The 24,558-nt window shown below is 46.7% G+C and overlaps 1 protein-coding gene across 1 annotated transcript in view; it reads right to left on the bottom strand.

Annotated features, from left to right (window-relative positions):
• Nucleotides 1-24,558, bottom strand: part of MCRS1 (microspherule protein 1) — a 1,081,536-nt gene that overhangs the window by 942,664 nt on the left and 114,314 nt on the right. The window contains exon 6 of the mRNA XM_044083711.1: nucleotides 10,366-10,395. Coding sequence (XP_043939646.1) covers nucleotides 10,366-10,395 — 30 coding nt within the window. The remainder of the gene's footprint in view (nucleotides 1-10,365; nucleotides 10,396-24,558) is intronic.

The raw sequence follows: 24,558 nt of genomic DNA on the forward strand, positions 1-24,558 counted from the left end.
GAAAACAGACACAACCTTATAACTATCTGATGTTGTCATTTTCATTCATTCCTCAACTGATGGGATAGAGTTCCCAGCTAAATGAACCTTGGATGGTCCTTATGGAAGGATATTTTGGAACACTGAGGCCAAAAGCAGCTCTGTTCCTAGAAACCAAATCCAATTTGTAATGAGCAACAAAAGTATGAAAATTTAAGTGGCAGCTGCACAAATGTCATCTATGGAAGTTCTTGACCAAAAAGCTGAGGATAGAGCCGTACACTTTGTGGAATGAGCTCTAGGAGGCTTAGGTAAGGAAAATCCTCTTACTACAAGCAAAAGTTATGCAATTAGTAATCATCTGACCAGGGTAACTAAAAAATGGTATGCCCAATCAGTTGTGTGTGAAGGATACAAACTGGTCAGTTTTCCAAAAATCTTTGGTCCAATGGAGATAAAACTGAAGTTATCTATGCACAGCCAAAAGAGGAGCATGTATTCTCCCTTATTTGAGAAATTTGGAAAGAAAACAAGTTATGTACTCACCATAACATTCGATGTATGTGGTCCATCTCGCCTCACATTCTTACTCACGGGTTCGGAGCAGAGCATCGGCTCCGACTCGGCCAACTTTTTATTTTCTAGCACAAAGTCTCTAATTGGCTGGGATAAACAGGTATCCCATGGTGCACTGCTCCATAGCCCCATATCTAGTTTGCAGCAATCCATAGTCACACCTCATGCACAACCACAATCTAGGAAGGTAGAACACTATTATCCAGGGTAGTAAAGAAAAAAACTAGTATTGAAGGGTACTCAAGACCAATTATCGCCTCCAGATCCTCCAGGAAGGGGACAGGTGGGAGGGTACGTAAGAATGTGAGGCGTGATGGACCACATAAATCTAACGTTATGGCGAGTACATAACTTCTTGATGTTATGTGGTCCAATCTCGCCTACATTCTTACTCACGGGACAGCTTCCCCAGCACCTCTATCCTGGGAGGCTCAAAGGAAGATACTCCTGAGAACTGTGGAACCAAAAGAAGCCCGGCCCCTAGAAGCCACATCTAGTTTGTAATGAGTAATAAAGGTGTGTGGAGAAGCCCACGTGGCCGCAGCACAAATATCATCCAAAGATAGCCTAGCATGGTAAGCCATAGAAGCGGAAACAGCCCTGGTAGAGTGAGCCTAGACAGGGAACGGTAGATTTCTGCCTGCTGACAAACAGATAAAGGAAATACAATCTGAAATCCATCTGGAAATTGTAATCTTAGAAATAGGGGAACCTGCTCTACTTTCTGAAAAGGACACAAACAGTTGGTCGGACTTCCGGAGTGGTTTTGTCCTGTGTAAGTAGAATCGTAATTGCCTGTGTACATCCAACTGATGAAATCTAAGCTCTGCCTTATTGGAAAACTGAGGGAAGAAAACTGGCAGCTCAATAGACTGATTGGAGATTAACAGTAGATGTTACTTTAGGAAGGACGGATTAGGTCTCAGGGAAATCCTGTCCTTATGAAAGATTAAATATGGGGATTTGATGGACAGAGCTTGAATCTCAGACACCCGTCTGGTTGATGTAATGGCTATTAAGAAGGCAGTCTTCCAAGACAGAAACTTTAATTCACAGGTGGCAGCCGGTTCGAAAAGTGGGGAAGTCAGGGCTTGCAAAATAAAGTTTAGATCCCATGGCATGATAGGTTCTGACAGAGGCCAGAGTAACAAGGTGCCCTTCAAAAAGGCCTTACAGAGTTTATGGGCCATAAGAGAGGGCTCGTAAGAGGTATGAAAATTAGAAATAGCAGCCAGTTGGACCTTAATGGTAGCAGGAGCAGAACCCTGCCGAAAGTGCATGGATAAAAAATCCAAAACAGCAGGAACTGGGGCTGTGTAAGGGTCCAGTCCCTGGGCATAAGCCAAAATAGAAAATCTTTTCCACTTGCTGGAATAAATCTTCCTGGTGGAAGACTTATGAGAAGAGGGTAAAATGTGCATTACCTCAAGTGAAAAATGAAGTCTGACTAACTATGGAAGTGGAGTAGCCAGGCTGTCAACCTGAGGGTCCGCAGGGAGGAATGGAACTGTCCCGACATGTGTCAGTATGTCTGGTACTGGGTCCAGAATCCAAGGATTGTCCACTGCGTATTGATGAAGAAAGGAGAACCAGACTTGGCGAGGCCAGTGTGGGGCAATTAGAATCATCTTGCTTCCCGAGGATATGGCTTTCTGATTCACTCTTGGTAACCGAGGAAACGGAAGGAAAGCATATAGCAGACCGGGGGGCCAATCGTGGACGAGAGTGTCCCTGGGTGACTCCCTCTGTGGGGGATCAGTGTGAAGTAGTTGCTGCACTTGGCATTGAGGGGATTGGCAAAAAAGATCGCAGCAAGGCTAACCCCACCTGCTGAAAATCTGTTCCGCAACCTGGCGGTTCAGGGACCACTTGTAAGGCATCAGAATAGCTCTGCTCAGCCTGTCAGCTATCACACTGGCATTCCCCGGAATGTGCGTTGCCACTAGAAACCGTTGGGAAGACACTGCCCATTGCCACACTCGCATGGCCTCTCTGCACAGGGATAAGATCCGGTTCCCCCTTGATTAGGTACCACACAACGGACATGTTGTCAATGAATTGCAATTGTCCCCAGAGGAAGAGAGCTCTGAAGTGCTCGCAACGCCAGTAACACCACTCTCATCTCTAAAACATTGATGTGCAGATGTAGCTCGTGATCTTGCCAAGTGCCTTGGACCATCCTGCCAAGAGAATGCCCCCCCCACCCAATCTGGGAGGTGTCTGTGGTCACCGTGGCAACAGGTGACATAGGAACAAACTTTTCCCACGTCCAGATTGGTGGAGCACAGCCACCAACGGAGGTCTTGTTTGCACCGATCCATCAATAGGATCAAGTGGGAAAGGGGAAATTCCTGAAAGGACCATTGGGCAAAGAGGAGCCACTGCAGAAGCCTCATGTGTAATCTGGCTAGAGGCATTAACATGATGGTGGCTGCCATGGATCCCAGGAGCTGGAGAACCCATCTGGCCTGAACTTTGAGGGGTAAAAATGCGTGAACCTGACTCTGCAACACTCCTATCCTTTCTTGGGGCAGGAACGCCCGCATTCGAATGGTGTCTAGCTCTGTGCCTATAAATGTGACAGGCTGTGAGGGCAGCAAGGCAGACTTTCCCCAGTTCAAGGTAATTCCTAGTCATTGACAGAGGGTAATGGTAGCCTCCCTGGCTCGAATGAAAAGATGCCTGGTGGGGGTGGTGAGGAGCCAGCCATCCAGGTATGGAAACACTTGGAATCATTGATGTCTCAGGTGAGCTGTCACCACCACCAAACACTTGGTGAACACCTTGGGAGCTGTGGTGAGACAAAGGGCAGGGAACGAAAAGTACAGTTTTGTACCTACCATAAATGTAGATGTTAGAGTGTTCACACTGCTGCAGTCATCACACTTGGGTTTTCCTGCCGTCAGGCGGTCCCGCAGTCGGCCAGAGTTCCAAAGTCTTGGTCCAGCGTCGGTTGCCGTCGTTTCTTCCTGGACGTCAGTGCGCCAGGGGTATTCAAGATACATCCGACGCGATTTTCTTCTGTTTTTCTTGCCGCAGATGTCAGGTGCCCCCCAATAGGTAGGCAATAGATATTGCTAAATAAAAATATACATATAAAAAATAAAACAATACCTTCAGTTACAAGCAAATACACCACAAAGGTTGTATAGGATAGAAAGGTATAGATAAGTCCAGCTAGTTCAGAGGGGATGGAGGGAGGGTAACCTGGACTGCAGCAGTGTGAACACTAACATCTACATTTATGGTAGGTACAAAACTGTACTATGCTCGTGTTACACTTCTGCAGTCATCACACTTGGGTTGAATCCCAAAGCTAAGGATGGGAGGTGGAACTAAACAGGGTTTGGAGAGGCTATTAGGCCCTGCAGAACTGCAGTGGCAAAGCCAGCTCGGGTTTTAGAGTATAGAGGTAAGTGATAGTGCTTGGTGAAGGTGTGCACTGAACTCCAAGTTGCAGCCTCCAAAATATCCTTGGTTGGTACCCCTCTGAGGAAGGCCGTTGATGTTGCTGTAGCCCTGGTGGAATGGGGTCTGATGTTACCAGGCACAGATTTCCCATGGTGTGTGTAGCAGAAACGGATACAATGTCCTATCCATTTTGAAATGGTCTGTTTTGAGATAGCTTTTCCTTGTGATCCTGCAGCATAGGATACAAAGAGCTGGTCAGATTTTCTGAAAGCCTTAGTTTTATCCAAGTAGTAACATAATTGCCTGTGAATGTCCAAAGAGTGTAAGAGCCTTTCCCCTTTGTGCTGGGGGTTTGGATAAAAGGTGGGCAAATGAATGGTTTGGTTTAGGGCCACACTAGATACCACCTTCGGCATAAAGGAAGGATTAGTTCGTAGAGAGACTCTGTCTTGATGAAAAATGATGAAAGGCTCCACTGCCATTAGGGCCTGTAGTTCTGAGACTCTTCGTGCTGAAGTTATTGCTAGCAGCAGGGCAGTTTTCCATGATAGGAACTGTAGATCAGCTGTGAAAGCTGGTTCAAAGGGCGGTAGTGTAAGCTTTTCCAAAACAAAGTTGAGATCCCAAGTTGGTGTTGGTGCTCTCCGGGGTGGTCTTATGTTCTTAGCCCCTCTGAGGAACTGTCTTAGTAATGGATGTGAAAATATAGGAGGATCCGTGTTGCATTGAGCTGAAATAGCTGAAGCGTGGATCCTAATAGATAAGGAAAGTCCTTTGTGCAACATCTCAGTTAAATATTGAAGAATGTGAGGAATATTTGGGACAAGGGGATTTTGGCCTTTAGCCTGGTTCCAGGCGCAGAATCTTTTCCTTTTGTCTGAATAGACTTTCCTGGTGCTGGGCCTCCTGGCCTCCAGAATGACATCCATCACAGCTTTAGAGAGAAGTGTTGACTGGTTGTTTTCCATGCAGCCAGATTTAAAGTCTTAAGCTGGCTGTGTAGAATCTGATTGTTTTGCTGAGTGAGCAGGTGAGGAATTGTAGGTAAAATCCATGGTGGGCCTTGAGCCATGTTCCTTAGTATTGGATACCAGTGCTGGCGTGGCCAGTCTGGAGCAATGAGCATCATTTGTGGCCTCTCTAATCTGGCTTTCGGCAGCACCTTGCCAGAAGAGGCAGTGGAGGAAATGCATACACTTGTCAATGTTTTCCAACTGAATGAGAGGGCGTCCACTTTCCAAGCTAGTGTGTGGTATGTCCTTGTGCAGAATTTCCGTAGTTGGTAGTTTTTGGGGGAAGCAAACAGATCTATGTCTGGGCTTCCCCCATTTTTGAGTGATCATTGAGAATACTTGTGGATCTAGTTTCCACTCATGAGGATCTATAATGTTTCTGCTTAGACAGTCTGCCAATGTGTTTTTCTTTCCTGGCAGGAATTGTGCTTGTAGTTGAACTTGGTAGGTCAGTGCGGTGTTCCACAAGGTCATTGCTTGTCTGCATAGGGGGTAGGAGTGTGTGCCCCCTTGCTTATGTACCACATCACTGTGGTGTTGTCAGTCTTTATTAGTTGTTGTCCTGGATGTAGGAGGTCCTTGAAAGCTGTTGGAGCATTTTGTACAGCTAGCATCTCTTTTTGATTGATATGTAGATGCCTTTGGTCTGCAGACCATTTGCCCTGAATACACTGTCCTGCCATGTATGCTCCCCAGGCATAATCCAATGCAACTGTTATAGTTTGCCTGGCTGTGGGGTAAGGTAAAAGGCTGACCCTTGTTGAGGTGACATGCCTCAGCCCACCATAGAAATTCCTGTTGAAGGCAGGGAATGAGTGGAAGTATTGTTTCCAAGCTGTGGCTGTGTTGAGTCAATACGCTTTTCAGATACCATTGTAATTTCCTCATATGCAGTTTTGCAAATGGTATTAGTAGTATGCAAGATGCCATGAATCCCAAGGCCTGCAGAATTTTTCTTGCAGGGAGATGGGTCTTTGTTGCCATCATTTTGAAGTACTGAGTCAGTTGTCCTTGTTTGTCTGGCGTGAGAAGCCATCTGGGCCGTTGTATTTAAGCTGGCACCCAGGAATATTATGTCTTGTGAGGGCACTAGTTTGACTTCTTTTCGTTTACTGTGTAACCTAGGCAACTTAGGTTTTTGACAAACGCCAGATGCTTTAATAGAATGCCCTTGCTTTCTGCTTGAATAAGGCAGTCGTCCAGGTATGGATATGTTTGAATCCCTCTGTCTGCAGTATGCAATTACTGGTGCCAGGCATTTTGTGAAGACCCTGGGCACAGCAGATAAGCCAAAGGGCAGTGCAGAGAATTGGTAATGGGTTGAACCTGCTATAAATTGGAGGTATCTTCTGCAATTTTGTCTGATAGGGACATGCAGGTATGCCTCCTTGAGGTCCAACATTACTAGCAAAGCCTTCTTGCCCAGCATGGGAAGAAGTTGCTGTAGTGTTAGCATCTTGAATTTGGGTACTTCCAGGTATATGTTTAGAATTGAGAGGTCCAGAATGGGTCTCCAGGCTTTGTCCTTTTGGGGAACTAACAGTCTTGAGTAAAATCCTTGTCCTTGCACCTGTGTAGGAACCTGTTGAATGGCTCTCATGTCCATGAGAGCTGAAATTTGCTTTTGAGCCTCTGCCCATTGATTTGGTGGCAGGTTTGGCAATCCTTTCATCATTGGCAAAGTGTGAAAGTGGAATGTGTATCCTTGAGATACAATATTTAGGACCCATTTGTCTTTTGTGATGATGTGCCAATTGTCTGCAAAAAGTGCTAGTTTCCCCCCCCAAGAGAGCTGCCAAGAGGGCTTTGCTTGGTAGTCTGAGGAGTAAGTCATTGAGTTTGTCTTCTGGTAGTTTGAGACCTGTCTTCTCCTCCTTTTTGGGTTGTAGCACCCCATTGTAGAGGCTGGTAAGAGCCTTGTGACTGGCCTCTGCCCCTTGGGCGTCTATCTGCCCCTCTGTGGTCTGGCAGAAGCTGGAAAGGACCAGTGTTTGGTTGGCCCATTTCTACTGAAACGAGGGGGTTGAACCTGTAAAAAATCCTTGACCGTCTGCATAGATTTTGCCTTATCCTCTATTTTCTTTAAAACTTCTGCTTTTACACCAAATAAAACATCCTGCTGTAAAGGTGTGTCCAATAACTTTGCTTTAACATGATCAGGTAAAGTTTGTTCTTTTAACCAAGCATGCCTACGTATGACAGACCCTGTCACTGCTGCTCTACAAGAAGCTTCCAATGAATAAAACCCACATTGCAAAGTATGTTTTCCCACTTGTTCAGCTGCATACAACAAATCTTGCATTTCCTTGTAATCAGGCTGTTCTGTATGTGTGAGTATTTTTTGTTTTAATTGAGACATCAGATATTGTTGATATTGCAGCATGTGAAACTGACAATGTAAGGCCCTCACAGCTAGCGTAGCTGAGGTATATACTTTCTTTCCCCATCTGTCTAGTGCTCTAGAATCCCTTTCAGAGGGCACAGGATTTTTAGCAATAGAGGCCTTAACCCCTTTGGGACCCTGGGAAATGGTTTCTGTGTCAGCAACAGGGCTTTTATACAGGAATTTGTGAGTCAGGGACTCTAGTATCTGTCTGGTTTAGCTGGTGCAGGGGGTAGTGAATCTGGGTTAAGGCTAGATTCTGAATAAACATCATCCACAATGTAACACAGGTGGAATAGCAAGTGGTATGTGCTGGGGTAGTAAAAGGAACTCTCGGAGTCTTTTCTTAGAATCAGAGTAATCCTGGCCTTCCCAGTGGAAATGTTCCCTCATCGTATGTATGGTTTCCCCAAAAGAGTAGTCTTCTGGGGGAGATGCAGAAGGGATAGACTCTTCAGCATCAGAGTCTTCATAAGGGGTAAAGGAATATTCCTGTTCCTCAGAAGAGTGAGGAAACTGAAACCTGGTCAGAGGAAGTGTAGTCCTCCTCCTGCCTTGGCCTTTTATCAGGAGGGGGATGGGAACCCCTGATTAGGGTAATTAAGTCTTCAGCCATCTTAAGCATCTGTTTCTTAGGCATGGGGCCTTGTACTGGAGACTGCTGTAAAGTCTTCTTTGTTTTTAAAGGAGTTTTCAGCTTTGCATAGGATTTAATAGTGAGTGCAGTCGGTCTGAAGACACATTCTGCAACTGAAGGCATTTCAAATGCACCGAAATCTCCTTCAGGCATGGAGTCGGAAGGGCCTAAAGGTAAAGGTTGTGGAGGTCTAGCAATCGCCGCTTGTGAATCGGATGTCACCTGGGGTTCTAAATCAGCAGTTGTCAGGGGCTGTGTAGGCACCTCACTGAAAACCAGAGAACCGGCGACTGGCCTAGCAGAGGCCTCAGAGTCTGGTTTGGGTCTCTGTTGCCTGTCCTTATCTTTGCGTTTTTTATGCATTCCGGGCGTTGGTTGCTCCGACGGCATGGTATAATTAAATTTCCTACCAAAATAATGTCGGGCAAAATCAAACGTTTGATAGTTCCTTTATTAAACCTAGCACAAAACCGACAATGTGTGACATCGTGGTCTGGGCCTAGGCAAGGAATACAATAAGAATGAAAGCCCTTATGAGGTATTTGCTTCCCACAAGAAATGCAATTGTTAACTTTTTCTGACATCGGACTGAGGCAAGGAAAGGTTCCCCAATGGAATACTTAGCTTTATTGAAGTCTTCGGTCTGAAATTCGATTTGAAAATCTCAGGAGTCGGCCGACCGGCACTTGCAAACTGCTTCTGCTTCTGGCACCGCGCAGCAAGAAAGACTGAAGAAAATGACGTAGGATGCATCTTGTATACCCCTGGCGCACTGACGTCAGGGAAGAAGCGACAGCAACAAACGCCGGACCAAGACTTTGGAACTCTGGCAGACTGCGGGACTGCCTGATGGCAGGATAACCCAAGTGTGATGACCGCAGCAGTGTAACATGATGAACATCTGGAAATGACTGGCTCCCAGCCGGAAATGTGACTCCTGGATGCCCTGTCCATTTTGATATGGTAGTAAGCATCCTTGAGGTCGATGGAGCACATCCATACTTTTCCCAGCAACGTAAAAATGGACTAGAGGGTGACCATTCAGAACTTGGACTTCAGAACGTAGTGATCCAGTCGGCTGAAATCCAGAATTGGTCTCAAGTCCCCTGTTCTTTTCTGCACCAAAGAGAGTCTTAAGTCCCTAACCCAATTTGGTCTGAGGGGCAGGTTGGATGACTCCTTTTTCCAGCAGCTTTGAAATTTCTAGTGCTGCGTGATCCCTTTGACTGGGTGGAACGTCTGGGATTCTCTTGACTGGAGGGGGCTCTGATAAGAAGGGGATGGTATAACCTCCGGTAACTATTCGAAGCACCCATCGATCCTGGGTGATGCTTCCCCAGGCTTCCGGGTACAATGAAATGCAGCCCCCGACTGGCTCTGGAATAGCGCAGTCGGGCAACACATCAGGAACGATGGCAGGAAGACCCATGAAAGAATCAGTCTTCCGAGTTGCGGGGGCCTCCTCTGCCCCTAGGGCAACGTCTTCCAGAATAGCCTCCCCCTCATCTGCCTCTGGAGGGGGACTCACCTTGAGCTGCAGGGAAAGACTGCTGTGATTTTTTTGAACCACATCTTCCCTCCTCTCTAAGCCTTGGGGTAAGGCCTAGAAGGGAGGGAAAAACAGACCCCTACAGCAGACCGGGTCTTTCCCTCTTGCTCGCATCTGGTGAGGGTGTCTTTCACTTTGGTCCCGAAGAGTGAGGACCCATCAAAGGGGGCGTCAGTGAAGGAAGACTAAGGCCTCCACGAAATGACAAAGGCGCATCCAGGCTTGCCTCCTGAGGGCTACTCCTGAACTAGCTGCCCTACTCACCCCTTCGGCTGCATAAGATATGAGCCTCATGGACGAGCTGACAATCGAACCAAGGGTAGACAACTAGGCATTAACAGTCTGCGCTAACGCCTCAGGTACGTTACCTGTTAGGAGCATCTTCTAACTCCTTAAGGAGATCTCTCTGGAGCAGAGTAAAATGACAAAGGTCACTGACGAAAGGGTACGTTTCCTGTACCAGTCCATACTCCTGGACTCCTTGTTAGGAGGATGGACGGAGGAAGAAGACTCTGTTACTTCCCGAGTGGCCGCCGCCACCACCATGGCATCTACAAGAAACCTCTTTGGACAGGAACATCTTAACCCGGGGGAGCTGAAAGAAACTTACTAGGTTGTCTGGATACCAGTTCCACCGAATCAGGATTCTCCCACACCCTTCGACAAATTAAATCCAGGAGCTCATTGAAGGGTGGAGACACCCAGGAGGGGGAGGGTTGAGCATCAAACGCCTTGAGGAATACAGACTCCTCCTCAGAGGGGGTCTTGGACGACTAGTCGCCTCTCTGCCTCAATCTCCAGGATGTCGGAGAAAGACATCGGAGGACGACTTGGGGGACCCCTCTGACTCCTCGAGGTCGGTATCAGAAGTGAGAGACTCATTCTGGGAGTCTATGTGCTTCCTCTTGCACAACTTCTTTCTTGGGAGCTCCTCAGGCACAGACTCAGAGGCCCTCAGAATGCTGGGGACCACTCATAGGGGGTATCCCCAGTCCTTTGGGCACCGCCATCTATTGATGGGGGACATCAGAGGCTCTAGCCGGGGTGGAAGGGGATGGAATGACCGATCCGTGTGATGCAACTGAAGATCTAGCCAGTGCGCTCCTCATGGCCTCGAAGGTGGGTCCCCCCAAATCCGAGGACCGACCAGCCTCGGAGGCCATGACCGGAGTCGGGGTTCCCCAAGCCGATGCACCGAGAGGGAGGCTCGGAACTGACAGGAGTCCCGAAGTATCCCCCTCGGCCCCAACAAAGGAAACCAGAGTTCCGAAACCAAACTGAGGCGACATGGTTGGAGACGTCGGCACCGATAAACCCTTGAGGGGTATCGGAGCCGGCACAAGATCACTGAGTGGAGCACTCTGGCTCCGAAGACAAGGAAGTGCTCGGAGGAGGAACCATTGGTACAAGCGTCGGGGCAGGCTCCGGAGCCGACTGGGTCAGAGCCAAAAATAATTTTGCCAACACCGGCGACTGCAGGAGCCTCCGAACCACCCTATCAACATCCAAATCAGAAAGCCTGGAGGATTTGGAAGAAAGAGATGGAGATTGGGATCTTCATGCCTACACTGGGCGACCGGCTCCGAATGAGTTCCAATAGAATTGGAGCCAAGGTCGATTCCAGCACAACAGATACCTCCTGCGGCTCTAAGGACAGAGGAGTAGAGGGGGTAGAATCCAGTTTAGAAGTCTTCTCAGGAGGCTCCATGGAGACAGACTGAGCTGGAGATCTCTTCTTCGCCTTCGAAGCCTTAGACTTGAGTACTCGAGGAAGAGTCCAAAGATTCCTCAAAAGAAGGTTTTAGGAGACCCTTCAGTATAAGTTTGTTTTTCCTTTCCTGTAGCACCCTCGGACTGAAGGTGTGACAAAAACTACAGGACTCTTGTAAATGAATTGCCCCTAGGCAGTATACACAAATGGAATGTCCATCTGTAATGGAAATCTTGTAGTTACATTTGGAACATTTCTTAAAACTCGAAGGTTTATGTTCCTTTTGATCCTTAGACATCTTAACAGAGATTTATACACCAAAATCAAAACACAAGCAACAGGAACCTAGCCAGGTAAACCGGCAAAGACAGGAAACTACTGTCACAACAAACAGCCAAAGAATCTCTAATTCAAACGGTTCTTTGGGAGCCTACACACACACTAAAAAAGGGGGAAAAAGCTACTCTCTACACAAAAAAAGAATCAAATAAACGTTACACAAAAAAGGGAGGACTAGGTCCTCTAATTTAAATGGGCCTAGCCCGCCAGAACAGAAGGGATACCCAAAAACACAACAATTACAGAACGAACAAGGAAAAATAGCTATTAAAATAGCTTTTGTTTGAAAAACCACAATTTTTTGAGAGAGAGAAGTTTTAAAGGTACTTAGCCCACAGCCAAGCGAGACCACGTCCTAGCTACACGAGCGGCAAACGGGATCTGGGGCTATGGAGCAGTGCAACATGGGATACCTGTTTAGCCCAGCCAATTAGAGACTTCGTGCTAGAAAATAAAAAGTTGGCCGAGTGGGAGCCGATACTCTGCTCCGAACCAGTGAGTAAGAATGTAGGCGAGATTGGACCACATAACATTTGGGAAGTTAATGACCTGGGTTGATATTAGATTCAGAAGCTAGTTTAGGCAAAAAAAAAAAAATGTTGGTCCTTAAGGAATCCCTGTCTTTGTGGAAAACCAGGTAAGGAGGCTTGCAGGAGAGAGCCTGGAGTTTGGAAACTCATTGAGCTGATGTAATAGCAACTAAAAAAACTGTTTTTCCAGGACAAAAACTTATGGTCCACATTGGCTGAAGGTTCAAAGGGGCCTTGGGTCAGACCTTGAAGCAAGAATTAAATCAGAGGAGGTGTAGGATCCTTTAGTGGGGGCCTAAGCAAGAAGGTGTCTGAGAAATGCTTTGCATAATCTAGAAAAAGCTAAGAATTATTTCCACCAACATGGAAAGTTTGAAATGGCAGTCAAATGCACCTAAATAGAAAAATTAGCCCTTCATTAAAAATTGAAGCTAAAACCTCAAGTACAGCTGGTATGGGGGAAAAAGTGGTCCAAATCTCTCTTAAGGGTCCAGAAGGCAAATATTTTCCATTTACTTCTATATATCTTTTCAAAAAGTCTTTTACAAGGAAAATTAACTATAACGGACTGGGAAGGCTAGCATGGGCTCTCTAGCAATCAATGGAACTGGAGAAACCATGCATTTAGCTTGAATTTTGTTGTGTCTGGATAAGCCATCCCTGTTGGGCGAGACAGAAGATCTGGACTGGGTTCCAGTATACAGGGTGGATGCAGAAGATGAGGCCACAGGAAAGGAAACCAAATTTGACAAAGCCAAAAAGGTGCAATGAGGATAACAGTGGTCTTCCACCGGTACGCTTTCTGTAGAAATTTGAGGATGACAGGTAATAGGAGGTAAGCAGAGAGGAGATTGGAGGGCCAGTCATGGTCTACAGCATTTCTTAGCAACTCCCCCCATTGAAGGGACCAGAGCAAAGAACCTGCTGCACTTGCTGTTGTGGAGAGAAGCAAAAAGGTCACAGCACGGTTGGCCCCATCAATGGGAAATGCACTCTGCCACTGACACAGAGACCACTCATGAGGGATCAGAATGGACCTGCTTAGTTTGTCTGCAATCACGCTGGCCTTCCCAGGTAAGTGCATTGCTATGAGAAAGGGGTCAGAAGAGATAGCCCATTGCCATACTCTCATTGCTTTTCGACATAATGGGTAAGATCTGGTTCATCCCAGTTTGTTGATGTACCAGACTACAGACACACCATCTGTCTGAACAGCAATTGCCCCGGAAGAGAAAGAGTCTTGAAAGGCCTGCAATGCAAGAGGACTGCTCTCATTTCCAGGACACTGACATGCACCTTGGCCTATCCTGAGGACCATGTACCTTGGACTCTCCTTCCCAAGCAGTGCCCCTCCAACCCCGGTTGGTACATAGGTTCACAGATTGGTACTAGGCTATCAGCCCTAGGGCCTACACAAGCCTAGCCATAACAATTCCCTGGCTATTTCTTCACACAGTATTTACTTCCCTGGACCCCTGTCTAGCAGGGTGACTGACGTGATCCCCGGGGTGAATTTCCTACCTCCCATCGAATCAAGGTTCCTTTTGAAGACGGCCAAAGAGGCGCTCTGCTTGACATGTATAGGCAGTCTACTCCAGAGTCAGGGGAGTCTCTGGGTCAGGAATCTATCCCTGGAGCATGTGTCTGAGGGATTCGGAGGCATCCATGGTCACTGTGGCCGTGGGAAGAGGAAGAACAAATGGACGGCCTTGAGAAACTTCGCCCAAGTGAAGCCACCAAAGAAAAAAAAGAAGTTATGTACTCACCATAACGTTCCATGCGAGTTGTTCCATCTTACCTTCATTCTTCACTGATGGGTTTGGAGCCAATCCTCTGCTCCGAGACAGCCGACTAGCAAGCTCAAAGTTTTCCAGTAGCTCGAGACCCAGCCCCTTATCCCACAATGCACTGCTGGAATTACCTCAGATCTTGCTTGCTGCATACCATATACTGATATTATAATTATTCTGCCTAGGAGTGAAGACACATTGAGAAACCAGGATGAAGATAGCCTCCAGGTCAACTGCCAGCCAGGTGGGGGATGGAGGGAGGGACGTGAGAATGAAGGCGAGATGAACTCACATGGAACGTTATGGTGAGTACATAACTTCGTGTGAAGTTGTTCAATCTCGCCGTTCATTCTTCACTGATGGGTAGCGTCCCTAGCACCCTAACCCTGGGTGGCTCACGGAAGTACACTCTAGAACCGTAGAACCAAATGAAGCAGTGTTGCTGGAGGCCTTATCCACTTTGTAATGAGTTATAAAGGTGTGAGGTTTAGACCATGTGGCTGCAGCACAGATGTTGTCTAGAGGTAATTTGGCTTGAAAGGCTGAAGAGGTAGAAACTGCTCTGGTTGAATGAGCCTTCACCTTACTAGACAAGGGCATGTTATGACAAGAATGTGTGTAACTGATACAATCCGCAAGCCACTTACAGTTGTTTTGGTGACTGGTTTACCTTTTCTGGCCTCAGAAAAAGAGACACAAAGCTGATCTGATTTCCTAATCTCTTTTGCTCTGTCTAGATAAAATCTAAATTGTCTGTGAATATCAAGTTTGTGCAACATGTATTCCAATTTGTTGGTGTGATTAGGGAAGAAAACAGGCAACTCAATTACTTGATTGATGTCAAATCTCTGAACATACTTTAGGCAAAAAGGATGGGTTTTGTCCTGAGAGATACTCTGTCAGCATGAAAGACCATATAAGGAGGCTTGATGGATAGGGCTTGTAGCTCTGACAGTGCGTGCTGAAGTGATGTCTACTAGGAAGTTAGTTTTCCACGATAGAAATTTTAGCTCACAAGATGATGCAGGCTCAAAGGGAACAAGAATGATGCGAGATAACAAAATTCACTCGAGGCCTTATGTGACATGAACCTTTTAGAAAAAGCTTTAGACAATTGGTGAGTCATAATATTCAATCCATCAATCCCTACATGGAAATTAGATATAGCAGCTAGTTGTACCCACACCGTAGCAGCCGCTGCTCCTTTGTTGAAAACTTCTGTCAAGAATTATAAAATAGAAGACAATGGTGCTTGGTAAGGGTCAATATTATGGTAGGAAGCCCAAATGGAAAATCTCTTCCACTTACTACGATACAACTTTCTACTGGAAGGCTTATGGGAAGTCAACAAAATTTGATGAGTGTCATGGGAAAGATTATAGAGCCTGGCTATGCAGGGAATTGGGGCAGCCAAGCGGTTAGCTTCAGTGTCTACAATGAAGGATGGAGATCCCCTGACGGATGTGTCAATAAGTCCGGAGCCGGGTCCAGGATCCATGGGTCTTCCAGAATGTGATGGTAAAGAAACTGAAACCAAATCTGCAGATACCAATGAGGGGCTATAAGAATGATTGTCCGTCCCAGCGACTTTGCTTTCTGTAAAAATCTGGGTATCAGAGGAATTGGGGAAAAGCGTAGAGACTACCCGGGGGCCAATCGTGGACAAGATCATCCCTGGGGACTGGGGGAATCAGGGCAAAATAGCTTCTGCATTTGTTGCTGATATGAATGGCAAACAAGTCGCAGGAAGGCTGGCCCCATTTGCGGAAAATCCTGTCCGCAATCTCTTGTTTGAGGGACCATTCGTGGGGCAATAAAATTGCCCTGCTCAGTTTGTCTACTATGACGTTGGATTTGCCCGGGACGTGTGTTGCTAACAGAAAATGCTGGGATTACACTGCCCACTGCCATACTCAGAGGGCTTCTCGGCAAAGGGGGGGGGGGTAAAGACTTTGTCCCTCCTTGTTCAGGTACCAGACCAGTGACATGTCTGTCTGTACTGCAATTGTCCCTAGAGGAAGAGAGTCTTTAAAGTATTGCAATGCTAGAATTACTGCTTTCATCTCCAGGACATTGATATGCAGATGTGATTCTTGATCTGTCCATGTGCCTTGGGCAGTCTTTCCCTGAAAATGCCCCCCCCACAGTGTATAAGGGAAGCATCCGTGGTCACAGTGGCAACTTGAGGGGGTAGCATGAAGGGACGTCCTATTGTGACTTGAGGAGACGTCAACCACCACTGAAGATCTTTCTTGCAAGAATTCGTAATCAGGATTGTGTGATTCATTGAAAATTCTTGGTAAGACCATTGCGTGAATACGAGCCATTGGAGAATCCTCATATGCATCTTTGCTAACGGGATTGCCAATATTGCTGCTGCCAATCCTAGTACTTTCAATACCTCTGCAGCTGGTGCTCTGCTCTTTGATACCAAGGACATGATGTGTTGGCGAAGAATACAAACCCTTTCTGGTGGAAGACGAAGAGTGGTGGTTGACGTGTCTAATTCTGCCCCTAGAAAAACGATATGCTGCGATGGCAACAAGGCAGACTATTCGAAGTTGACTGTAATGCGTAGCCGATTGCAGTGTGTCAGAGTAGCCTCTCTTGCTTGAAGTTGATGCCTGGTGGTGGAGGTAAGGAGCCAATCGTCCAAGTACAGAAACACCTGGAATCCTAAGTACCTCAGGTGAGCCGTGACTACTGCCATGCACTTGAACACTCTGGGGGCTGTAGTGAGACCAAAGAGCAGAGCTCGGAATTGATAATGATCGGCTCCAAGCCAGAAACGCAGGTGATCCCTTGATGGTCTGGCCATCTTTATGTGGTAGTACGTATCCTTGAGATCAATCGAGCACATCCAATTGTCTTCCCCTAAAAAGGGAAGTATGGACTGTAGCATGACCATTTGGAACTTCTTTTTCCTCACAAACTGGTAGAGTCTGCTGAGATCCAAAATGGGTCTCCAGTCCCGTTTTCTTTGCAACCAACAAGAATCTTGAGTAATTTCTGAATCCTGTTTGGTCTGCCAGGACTGGCTGGGTGACTTTCTAGCAACCGGCGTACCTCTATTGTTGCTCGTTACCTGTGACTGGGTGGAACGTCAGTTTTTTTTTTTTTTGACAGGATGGGGCTGGGTGGATAACGGTATGAAATACCCTCTGGAAATGATACTTTGTACCCATCTGTCGTTTTATATCTAGCCAGGCTTCTGGGTACTATGACAAGCGACCCTTGTCTCCAGAGTAGGACAGCCAGGTCTCCTTCAGGAGCACTGGTAGGACTGACCAGAGAAGTGATCTCTGTCACCCTGGTGTTGCGAAACCCCTCTGCCGCGAGGGCGGCGTCTTCCATTGTAACCCCCTCCTCTGCCTCTGGAGGGGGGCTCTCCACGTGCGTCTTGAAAGGCTCCTTGGGCTTTCCAGAATCGCATCTTTCCTCCCCTCTGACCTTTAGGATAGTGTCAAGTGGGGGTGGAAAAATGGACTCCAATGGCAGACCGTCTTTGCTTCTTGTTCACACCTGGTCAAAGTCTCCTTCACCTTTGGCCCAAACAAAGATGAGCAGTCAAACGGGGTATTCGTAAAGGAAGACTTGAAGGGTTCCGCGAAGGAACAGAGTCGCATCCAGACAGGCCTACAAAGAGCAATTCCTGTACATGCAGCTCTACTCGAACCATCAGCTGTATAAGATACAAGATGCATGGGCAAGTTAACTATTGAATTAAGGGTAGCAAGCTGGGTAACAACTTTGTCGGATACACTCCGCTACAGCACCCTGAAGAGCATCTCCCAACTCCTTAAGGAGATCTCTCTACAGTCTGGTAAAATGGGTCAAGTAGTTTAGTGATCTGAGCTTGAAAGTCGCTGAACTAAACATGCGTTTCCCATATCTATCCATGATCCTGGATTCTCTGTTAGGAGAATGGATAGGCAAAGTCTCGGACATTTCCTTTTTGGTGGCTGCCGCCACCACCATGGCATCAACAGGGAGTCCCTTGGTCAAAAAGGGCTTATCTACAGGGGCAGAAATATACTTATTAGGCCTCCTAGAGACAGGTTCCATAGATTCTGGTGACTCCCACGCCCTACGAGAGACCAGATCCATAAGCTCATCATAGGGTGGAGACACCCAAGAGGTGGAAGGTTGAGACCCGAACGCCTTCAAGAGAACCGACTCGTCCTCAGATGGGCTCTTGGACTGGCAATCACCCCTCTGCCTAAAAATTTCAAGAATCTCCGCAAAGAAGATGTCCTCAGAGGGGGATCTAGGGGACCCTTAAGATTCATCCAAGTCTGTGCCTGATTTTGGAGACTCCTGTAGGGAGTCCAAATGCCTCCTCTTGCATAATCTCTTCCTGGGAACTTCTTCAGGGGGAGCCTCTGGAGAGGTCTCAGAAGAGCAGGGAGCGCCCTGTGGGGCTACCTGAGGCTCTGGGTCTCTATGCTTGGGATGACCGGAGGAAACAGAAACTGACACAGGCACTTTAGGGGAGGAAGAGGCCAGACCTGGAGATGAGGAAGTCTTAGGAGACAACACTCGCCTCATGGCTTCGAATGCACCACGGCTCAGATGAGGAGTAGATAGATCACAAGGAGCCATGATCTCCTCCCGCACCGAAGCAGTGGGCTCCAAACCAGAGGTAGGAGCCGAGCACACCTGAGCCGAAGCCCTGAGAGGAAGAGTAGGCACTGACAAGTCCGTGCGACTATCCTCCCCAGACCCAACCGGAGAGTGTTGGCTCCTAGAGTCCCCGGTCAGCACTGAGGACATCCGAGCAGATGTTGCCAACATTGGAACAGGTGTCGGCTCCAAGGGATCCACAACCATCAGGCCTGCCTCCTCTGGCTCCGAAGGTCCGGTATGGCTCAGAGGAGGAGCAGACAATTCAGGAGTAATGGTCTTCAGCTCAGATGGTTAGGTCTGAGCAGACAGCAATTTAGCTAGGCCTGGTGCCTTTAAGAGCTTCTGAACCAGCCAGTCCATATCCAGATTGGACAGGCTGACCGAAGACCTGGAAGAGTGAATAGATGGAGCCGATTGGAGAAGTAGAGGGGGAGGTTTTTTGGCAACCAGTTCCAAAGCACTGTCCTGGGTCCGAAAAGAACAGACTGTCAGCTCCGAAGTCAGCAGAGCTAAAGTCACATTTTCCAACTTTTTCCTTTTTTGTCCTGGATTCTGAGGAAGATTTGGACGATTTGCTGGCCCCATCCTGGACAGACAATGCCTCTGAGAAATGGTGTTTAATACTACCCCTGTCAGCTAACTTCCTCTTCCTTTCTGCAAGCACTCGAGTGGAAAAAGAGTGGCAGATACTACATGACTCCTGCAGGTGCACCTCACCCAAACAGTACACACACTGCACATGGGCATCCATAACGGACATCTTTTGTCCGCAGTATGGGCACTTTTTGAACCTGACTTAGGATGCTTTCACTTTCTTCAGACATAGCAACCAATTTCCTACAACAAATTCACAAGATCAAAAAACAACACTAACTAAATAAAAAGTTAAAACTCAGAAATGCGTAATCTAATTCACTACAAGCAGCAATGCAAAAAGACAGCACAAAAGCCCAAAAAGACAACTGGTAACAAGAGTAATCCAAATATCAAAAAGCCCAAAAAGGGCAACTCTAATCTAATAAGCTGTAAGAAAAAGCCCAAGGCCAACAGGCCGAAGGCAAGCACTAGAGATTTACTGGGAAAAGGAAAAAAACAGAAAAATCTGTTAAACTAGGTAATACTATGTAAATATAATAGTAGAAAGATTTAAAAATGCAATAGAAAAACTTGCTGAAAGTTGAAAGTTCCCACAACAGTCTCGAGCAACGCTGGAAACCAAGAGATCCGTGCCATGGCAAACTAGATCAGAGGTAATTCCAGCAGTGCATTGTGGGATAAGGGGCTGGGTCTCGAGCTACTGAAAAACTGAGCTTGCTAGTTGGCCGCGTCGGAGCAGAGGATCAGCTCCGAACCCATCAGTAAAGAATGAACGGCGAATTGAACAAATTCACATTATTTTTTTCAAGATTGAGTGATCTTGACTGGAGCCAATAAAGTCTGCTGAAGAACAGACCAGTGCACCAACAATGCAGAATTCACATATGAAACCTAACTAAAGGAACCAGGGTGATAGCTGCTGCCATAGATCACAAGGCTTGTATGATTACTTGTGCTGGAAGAAAAGGATGCAAGACCACTTTCTTGACCTGGGATCAGAGGGTCTGAATTCATGTTGAGGAGGAAAAGTTATCTGATTGAATGTGTCTAGAGGAGCATCTATGAACTTCAGACATTGTGTAGGTGTGGAATGTGATTTTCTGTAATTCACTATGATGCGTAGGTGATGACCCAACTGGAGCAATTAGTCCCTCGCTTGCACAAGTATATGTCTGGTTGGGGGAGTTAGGAGCCAATCATCTAGATATGGAAATGCTTTGAATCACAGTAGTCTCAGGTAAGCTGCTACCACTGCTTTGCATCTGCTGAAAGCCCTGGGAGCTGTGGTGAGGCCAAAGGGCAGTGCTCTGAACCCAATTACTGGTTCCATACTGGAACCACAGATATCTTCTGAAGTGCCTGTTCACTGCGATAATAGATCTTTGGAATGTAAACTATTGAGCACATGCAATCGCCCTTTTGCAGCAGTGGCAAAATGGACTGAACCACAACCATCCGGAACCTTGAATATTTCACATATTGGTTTAGTTTGCTAAGATCCAGAATGGGTCTCAAGTCCCCTGTCTTCTTTGGCACTAAGTAGCACTAAGAATGAGCTGGTATGGGGGGCTTCTGGATGACTTTTTTGAGCAGACTTTTTTGTTTAATTATTTCTAATGCTGCTGCCTCCCTCCCTCTGACTGGGTGAAACATCCAAGATTCTTTTCATTTTTTTTAAGAAATTTGGGAAAATGGTATGATACAACATCTCATTACAATTCTCTGCAACCAATACTCTTTTGTGATGGATGTCCAGGCTTATAGGTGCAGAGACAAAAGCCCCAGACTGCCTCCAGAGAGCAACAGTTAGGCAACCTTTCAGGAGCACTGGTAGGGTTTTTGTCTGAGAAAGAATCCCAGGAAGCCCTGGTTCTGTGGGGGCAGCATCTTCCATTAGAGATCCCCCCACTGTCTCTAGGTGAACAATCTACTCGTGAGTCTTGGAAAGGACCCTAGGACTTGTTGAACCAAATCTTTTTACCTCCACGTTAATTCTGGGAAAATCGTCTCTGAGAAGCAGAAACAAAGATCCCAATGGCAGATGAGAGGTTTCTCTCGCTCACTTCTGCACAGCATTTTTCACATTTGGGCCAAATAAGAAAGATCCATCAAATGGAGCACTGATGAATGCAGACCTGAAGAGTTCTACAAAATTGTATAAGCACATCCAGGCATGTCTCCGGATGGCTATGTCTGAACCAGCTGCCCATAAAGTACCCTATGCAGCACAGGATATCAACCTCATGGACAAGTTGGCTATGGACTGAAAGGTGGCCAGTTGTGAAGAGATTCTATTTTGGTCCTCCACAGACATGGACCTGAAGAGAGATTTGAAGAGCTCTATAGTCAAATCTCTTTGCAACCTTGTGAAGTGTGCCAGGTAATTCAGTGACCACACAGCAAAAGTCGCTGAAGCATAAATATGATTATCAAATCTGTCCAAGGTCTCAGACTCCCTGTAAGGGGTATGAACAGACTAGTTCTGTTCTGCATGCTCGCTCTTACTGTCTGCAGTCACAACCATGGCATCTACCAGGCCCCCCTTGCACTAATGTGTTCGGACCGGAGGGGGAGGTGCTAAAATTTTATCTGAGTGCTTGGGAATGGGCTCCACCATATCTAGTTCCTTCAAAGCTCAGCCTGAGATGAGATCTATAAGCTGATCATCCTGAGGAGTCAACCAAGACACAGATGGGCTAGACCCAAAAGCCTCCAGAAAACAGACTCTTGCGATGGGTTGTCTGATTACAACCATCTTTGTGCTTTAGGAGTTCAAGTACGTCTCCAAAGACGACACCCTTGGGTAGAGATGTAGGTGACCCTTCCACGTCATCAAAATCAGTCTCCTCAGTGACAGACTCCTGAGGGGAATGCAAGTGTCTCCTTTTACACATTTTCTGAAGGACATCATCAGTGGGATGGTCTGCTGAGGTACTGGAAGTGACAGAGGAGTCCAGAGGGACTGACTGAAGACTTGAACAAGTTCCAGTGGGATAGAAGAATGAAGCTCAACTAAGACCAGAAAATAATATAGATATGCAATCTGGGGGGGGGGGGGGGGGATAAGGATGTCCTTTCTCTACGTAAAAGAGAAGGCCCTCTCCACAGTCTCAAAGGTAGAGTGAATATGGGAGCCAGAAGCCGGCAGCACCACAGCCAAAGCTCCTGTGCAATGACCCCTGAATCCCACCAGGCACTCCACCTGAGGATGGAGTCAGGCTTAAGTTGTCCAGCACCGAAGCACAGAGGGGCAAGGACAACTACAATAATTTTGGAGTAGATCCCAGCCCTCCCTTGGATATGGCATCATTCATGCACTGAGAGCCCTACTGCTCCAAATGATTTGGAGCCGGATGGTTTAGGGAAGTAGTAGGAGTTGAAGAGCAACTTGTCTTTGGATCAGACAAGGACATCGCAAGAGATCTCAGATATGGGGCTCCAAAACCTCAGGATGGATTGGAGAAGGAGAAGTTGAGGATTGGTGGTGGGAAGGCTCACAGATCTGAAGGGAGACCGCTGGGATTACCCTCATCTGGATCTAAACTGAGGAAGTTAATCATCCTATCGAATTTTGTCACTGACAAGCTCTGGGAGGACCTAAGCAAAGAGCTAGTAGATGATGGCCCGGACTGCTTATGTGAAGACTCCTATAGAGAGGGAGAAAGAAGCTGAATAGTTAACAGATCCTGCAAATTTTGAGGTGACCAGATCCAAAGAGATGTCTCTTTCGAGGTAGTAGGATCTGACTTTGAAATTTTGGCTGGTGGCTCACAGGATGGAACTGAAGTAGGAGACGGATGCAGAGACGTTTTCCTAGTATCCTGGTCTTTGGAAGGATAACCAGGCTTTCTTTGTCCGACATCTTGGAGGGGGGGGTTTGAACCCCAGCTGAAACAGAACAGGGGGAAGGAAACAGGCCATTAAAAAGTACAGTTGTGTACACTTACCATAAATCTGTTGCAGTCATCACATTTGGGTTATCTGCTTGCAGTAGTCCTCAGTCGGCCTGATTACCAAAGTCTTGGGTTCTACGTCGGCTGCAGTCTCATCTTCTGTGACATCAGGTGGTCAGGGGTATAAAGTATGCAGCCGAAGCCATTAAATCAGTTTTTTTGACCCAGATGTCAGGTGCCCCCCTTAATGGGAAGCAAATATATATATATATATATATATATATATATATATATACATACATACATACATACACACACACACACACACACACACATACACAAGGTTATACCTCCAACAAAAAAGCAAAAACATCAAAAAGCTTTTAAGTATAGTAAAGAAGAATAGAGATATAGCCAAAAGAAGTCAGGGAGCTGGAGGGAGGGTAACCAGGACTGAAACAGTGAATACACTTGAACATCTACATTTATGGTAAGTGTACACAACAGTATTATGTTATTCATGTTTCACTATTGCAGTCATCACATTTGGGTAGATTCCCAAAGCTAAGGATGGGAGGAGGAATTTAGATAGCATTAGGACCAGCTATAAGGCCCTGCAAGACTGCAGTGACAAAGCCAGCTCTGGATTTAGAGAAAATTGGCAAATGGGAATGCTTGGTGGAAGTATGTACAGAACTCCAGGTAGCAGCTTCTAGGATGTCTCTGGTAGGGACACCTCTGAGAAAGGCTGTACAGGCAGATGCAGCCCTGGTTGAAAGGGGTCTAATCCCCTGTGGGATAGTTTTCCATGGTGCTTATAGCAGAAATGAATGCAATGGGCTATCTATTTAGAAATGGTTTGCTTTGAAATAGCCTTCCCCCCTCTGCCCCTGCAGCAAATGCCACCAGCAGTTATTCAGATTTCCTTTGAGGTTTAGTCCTGTCCAAGTAAAATCTTAGTTGTCTGTGCACATCTAAGGAGTGCAGTATCCTTTTTCCCCTTTGTTCTGTGGATTAGAAAAGAAGGTTGGCAAATGAATGGACTGATTAAGAGCCACACTGGATACCACCTTGGGCATTAAAGAGGGATTGGTCCTGAGGGACACCCTGTCCACATGAAAGATGATGAAAGGCTCCACTGCCATAAGGGCCTGCAATTCAGATACCCATCTTGCTGAAGTGATTGCTAAAAGCAAAGCAGTTTTCCAAGAAAGGAATTTTAATTCTGCAGTTGCAGCTGGCTCAAAAGGAGGAAGAGTGCATTTTTCAAATACAAAATTAAGGTCCCAGGCTGGAGTTGGGGCACTCCTGGGTGGTCTTAAGTTTTTGGCCCCTCCGAGGAACTGCTTGAGCAGTGGGTGAGAAGACGGGTGGTTTTGTGTTGTAATGAGCTGAAATGGGTGAGGCGTAAATTTTGATGGAGGAAAAGGAAAGGCCTTTGTGAAGCATCTCAGTTAAGTACTGAAGATTGGCAAATTGGGCTCTGCTGTGGCCATCCCTTGAGTTTGGTTCCAGGCACAGAAT

The sequence above is a fragment of the Protopterus annectens genome, chromosome 9.part0, assembly GCF_019279795.1.
Source record: "Protopterus annectens isolate FY-2018-M chromosome 9.part0, PAN1.0, whole genome shotgun sequence".
NCBI classification, from domain to species: domain Eukaryota; kingdom Metazoa; phylum Chordata; order Ceratodontiformes; family Protopteridae; genus Protopterus; species Protopterus annectens.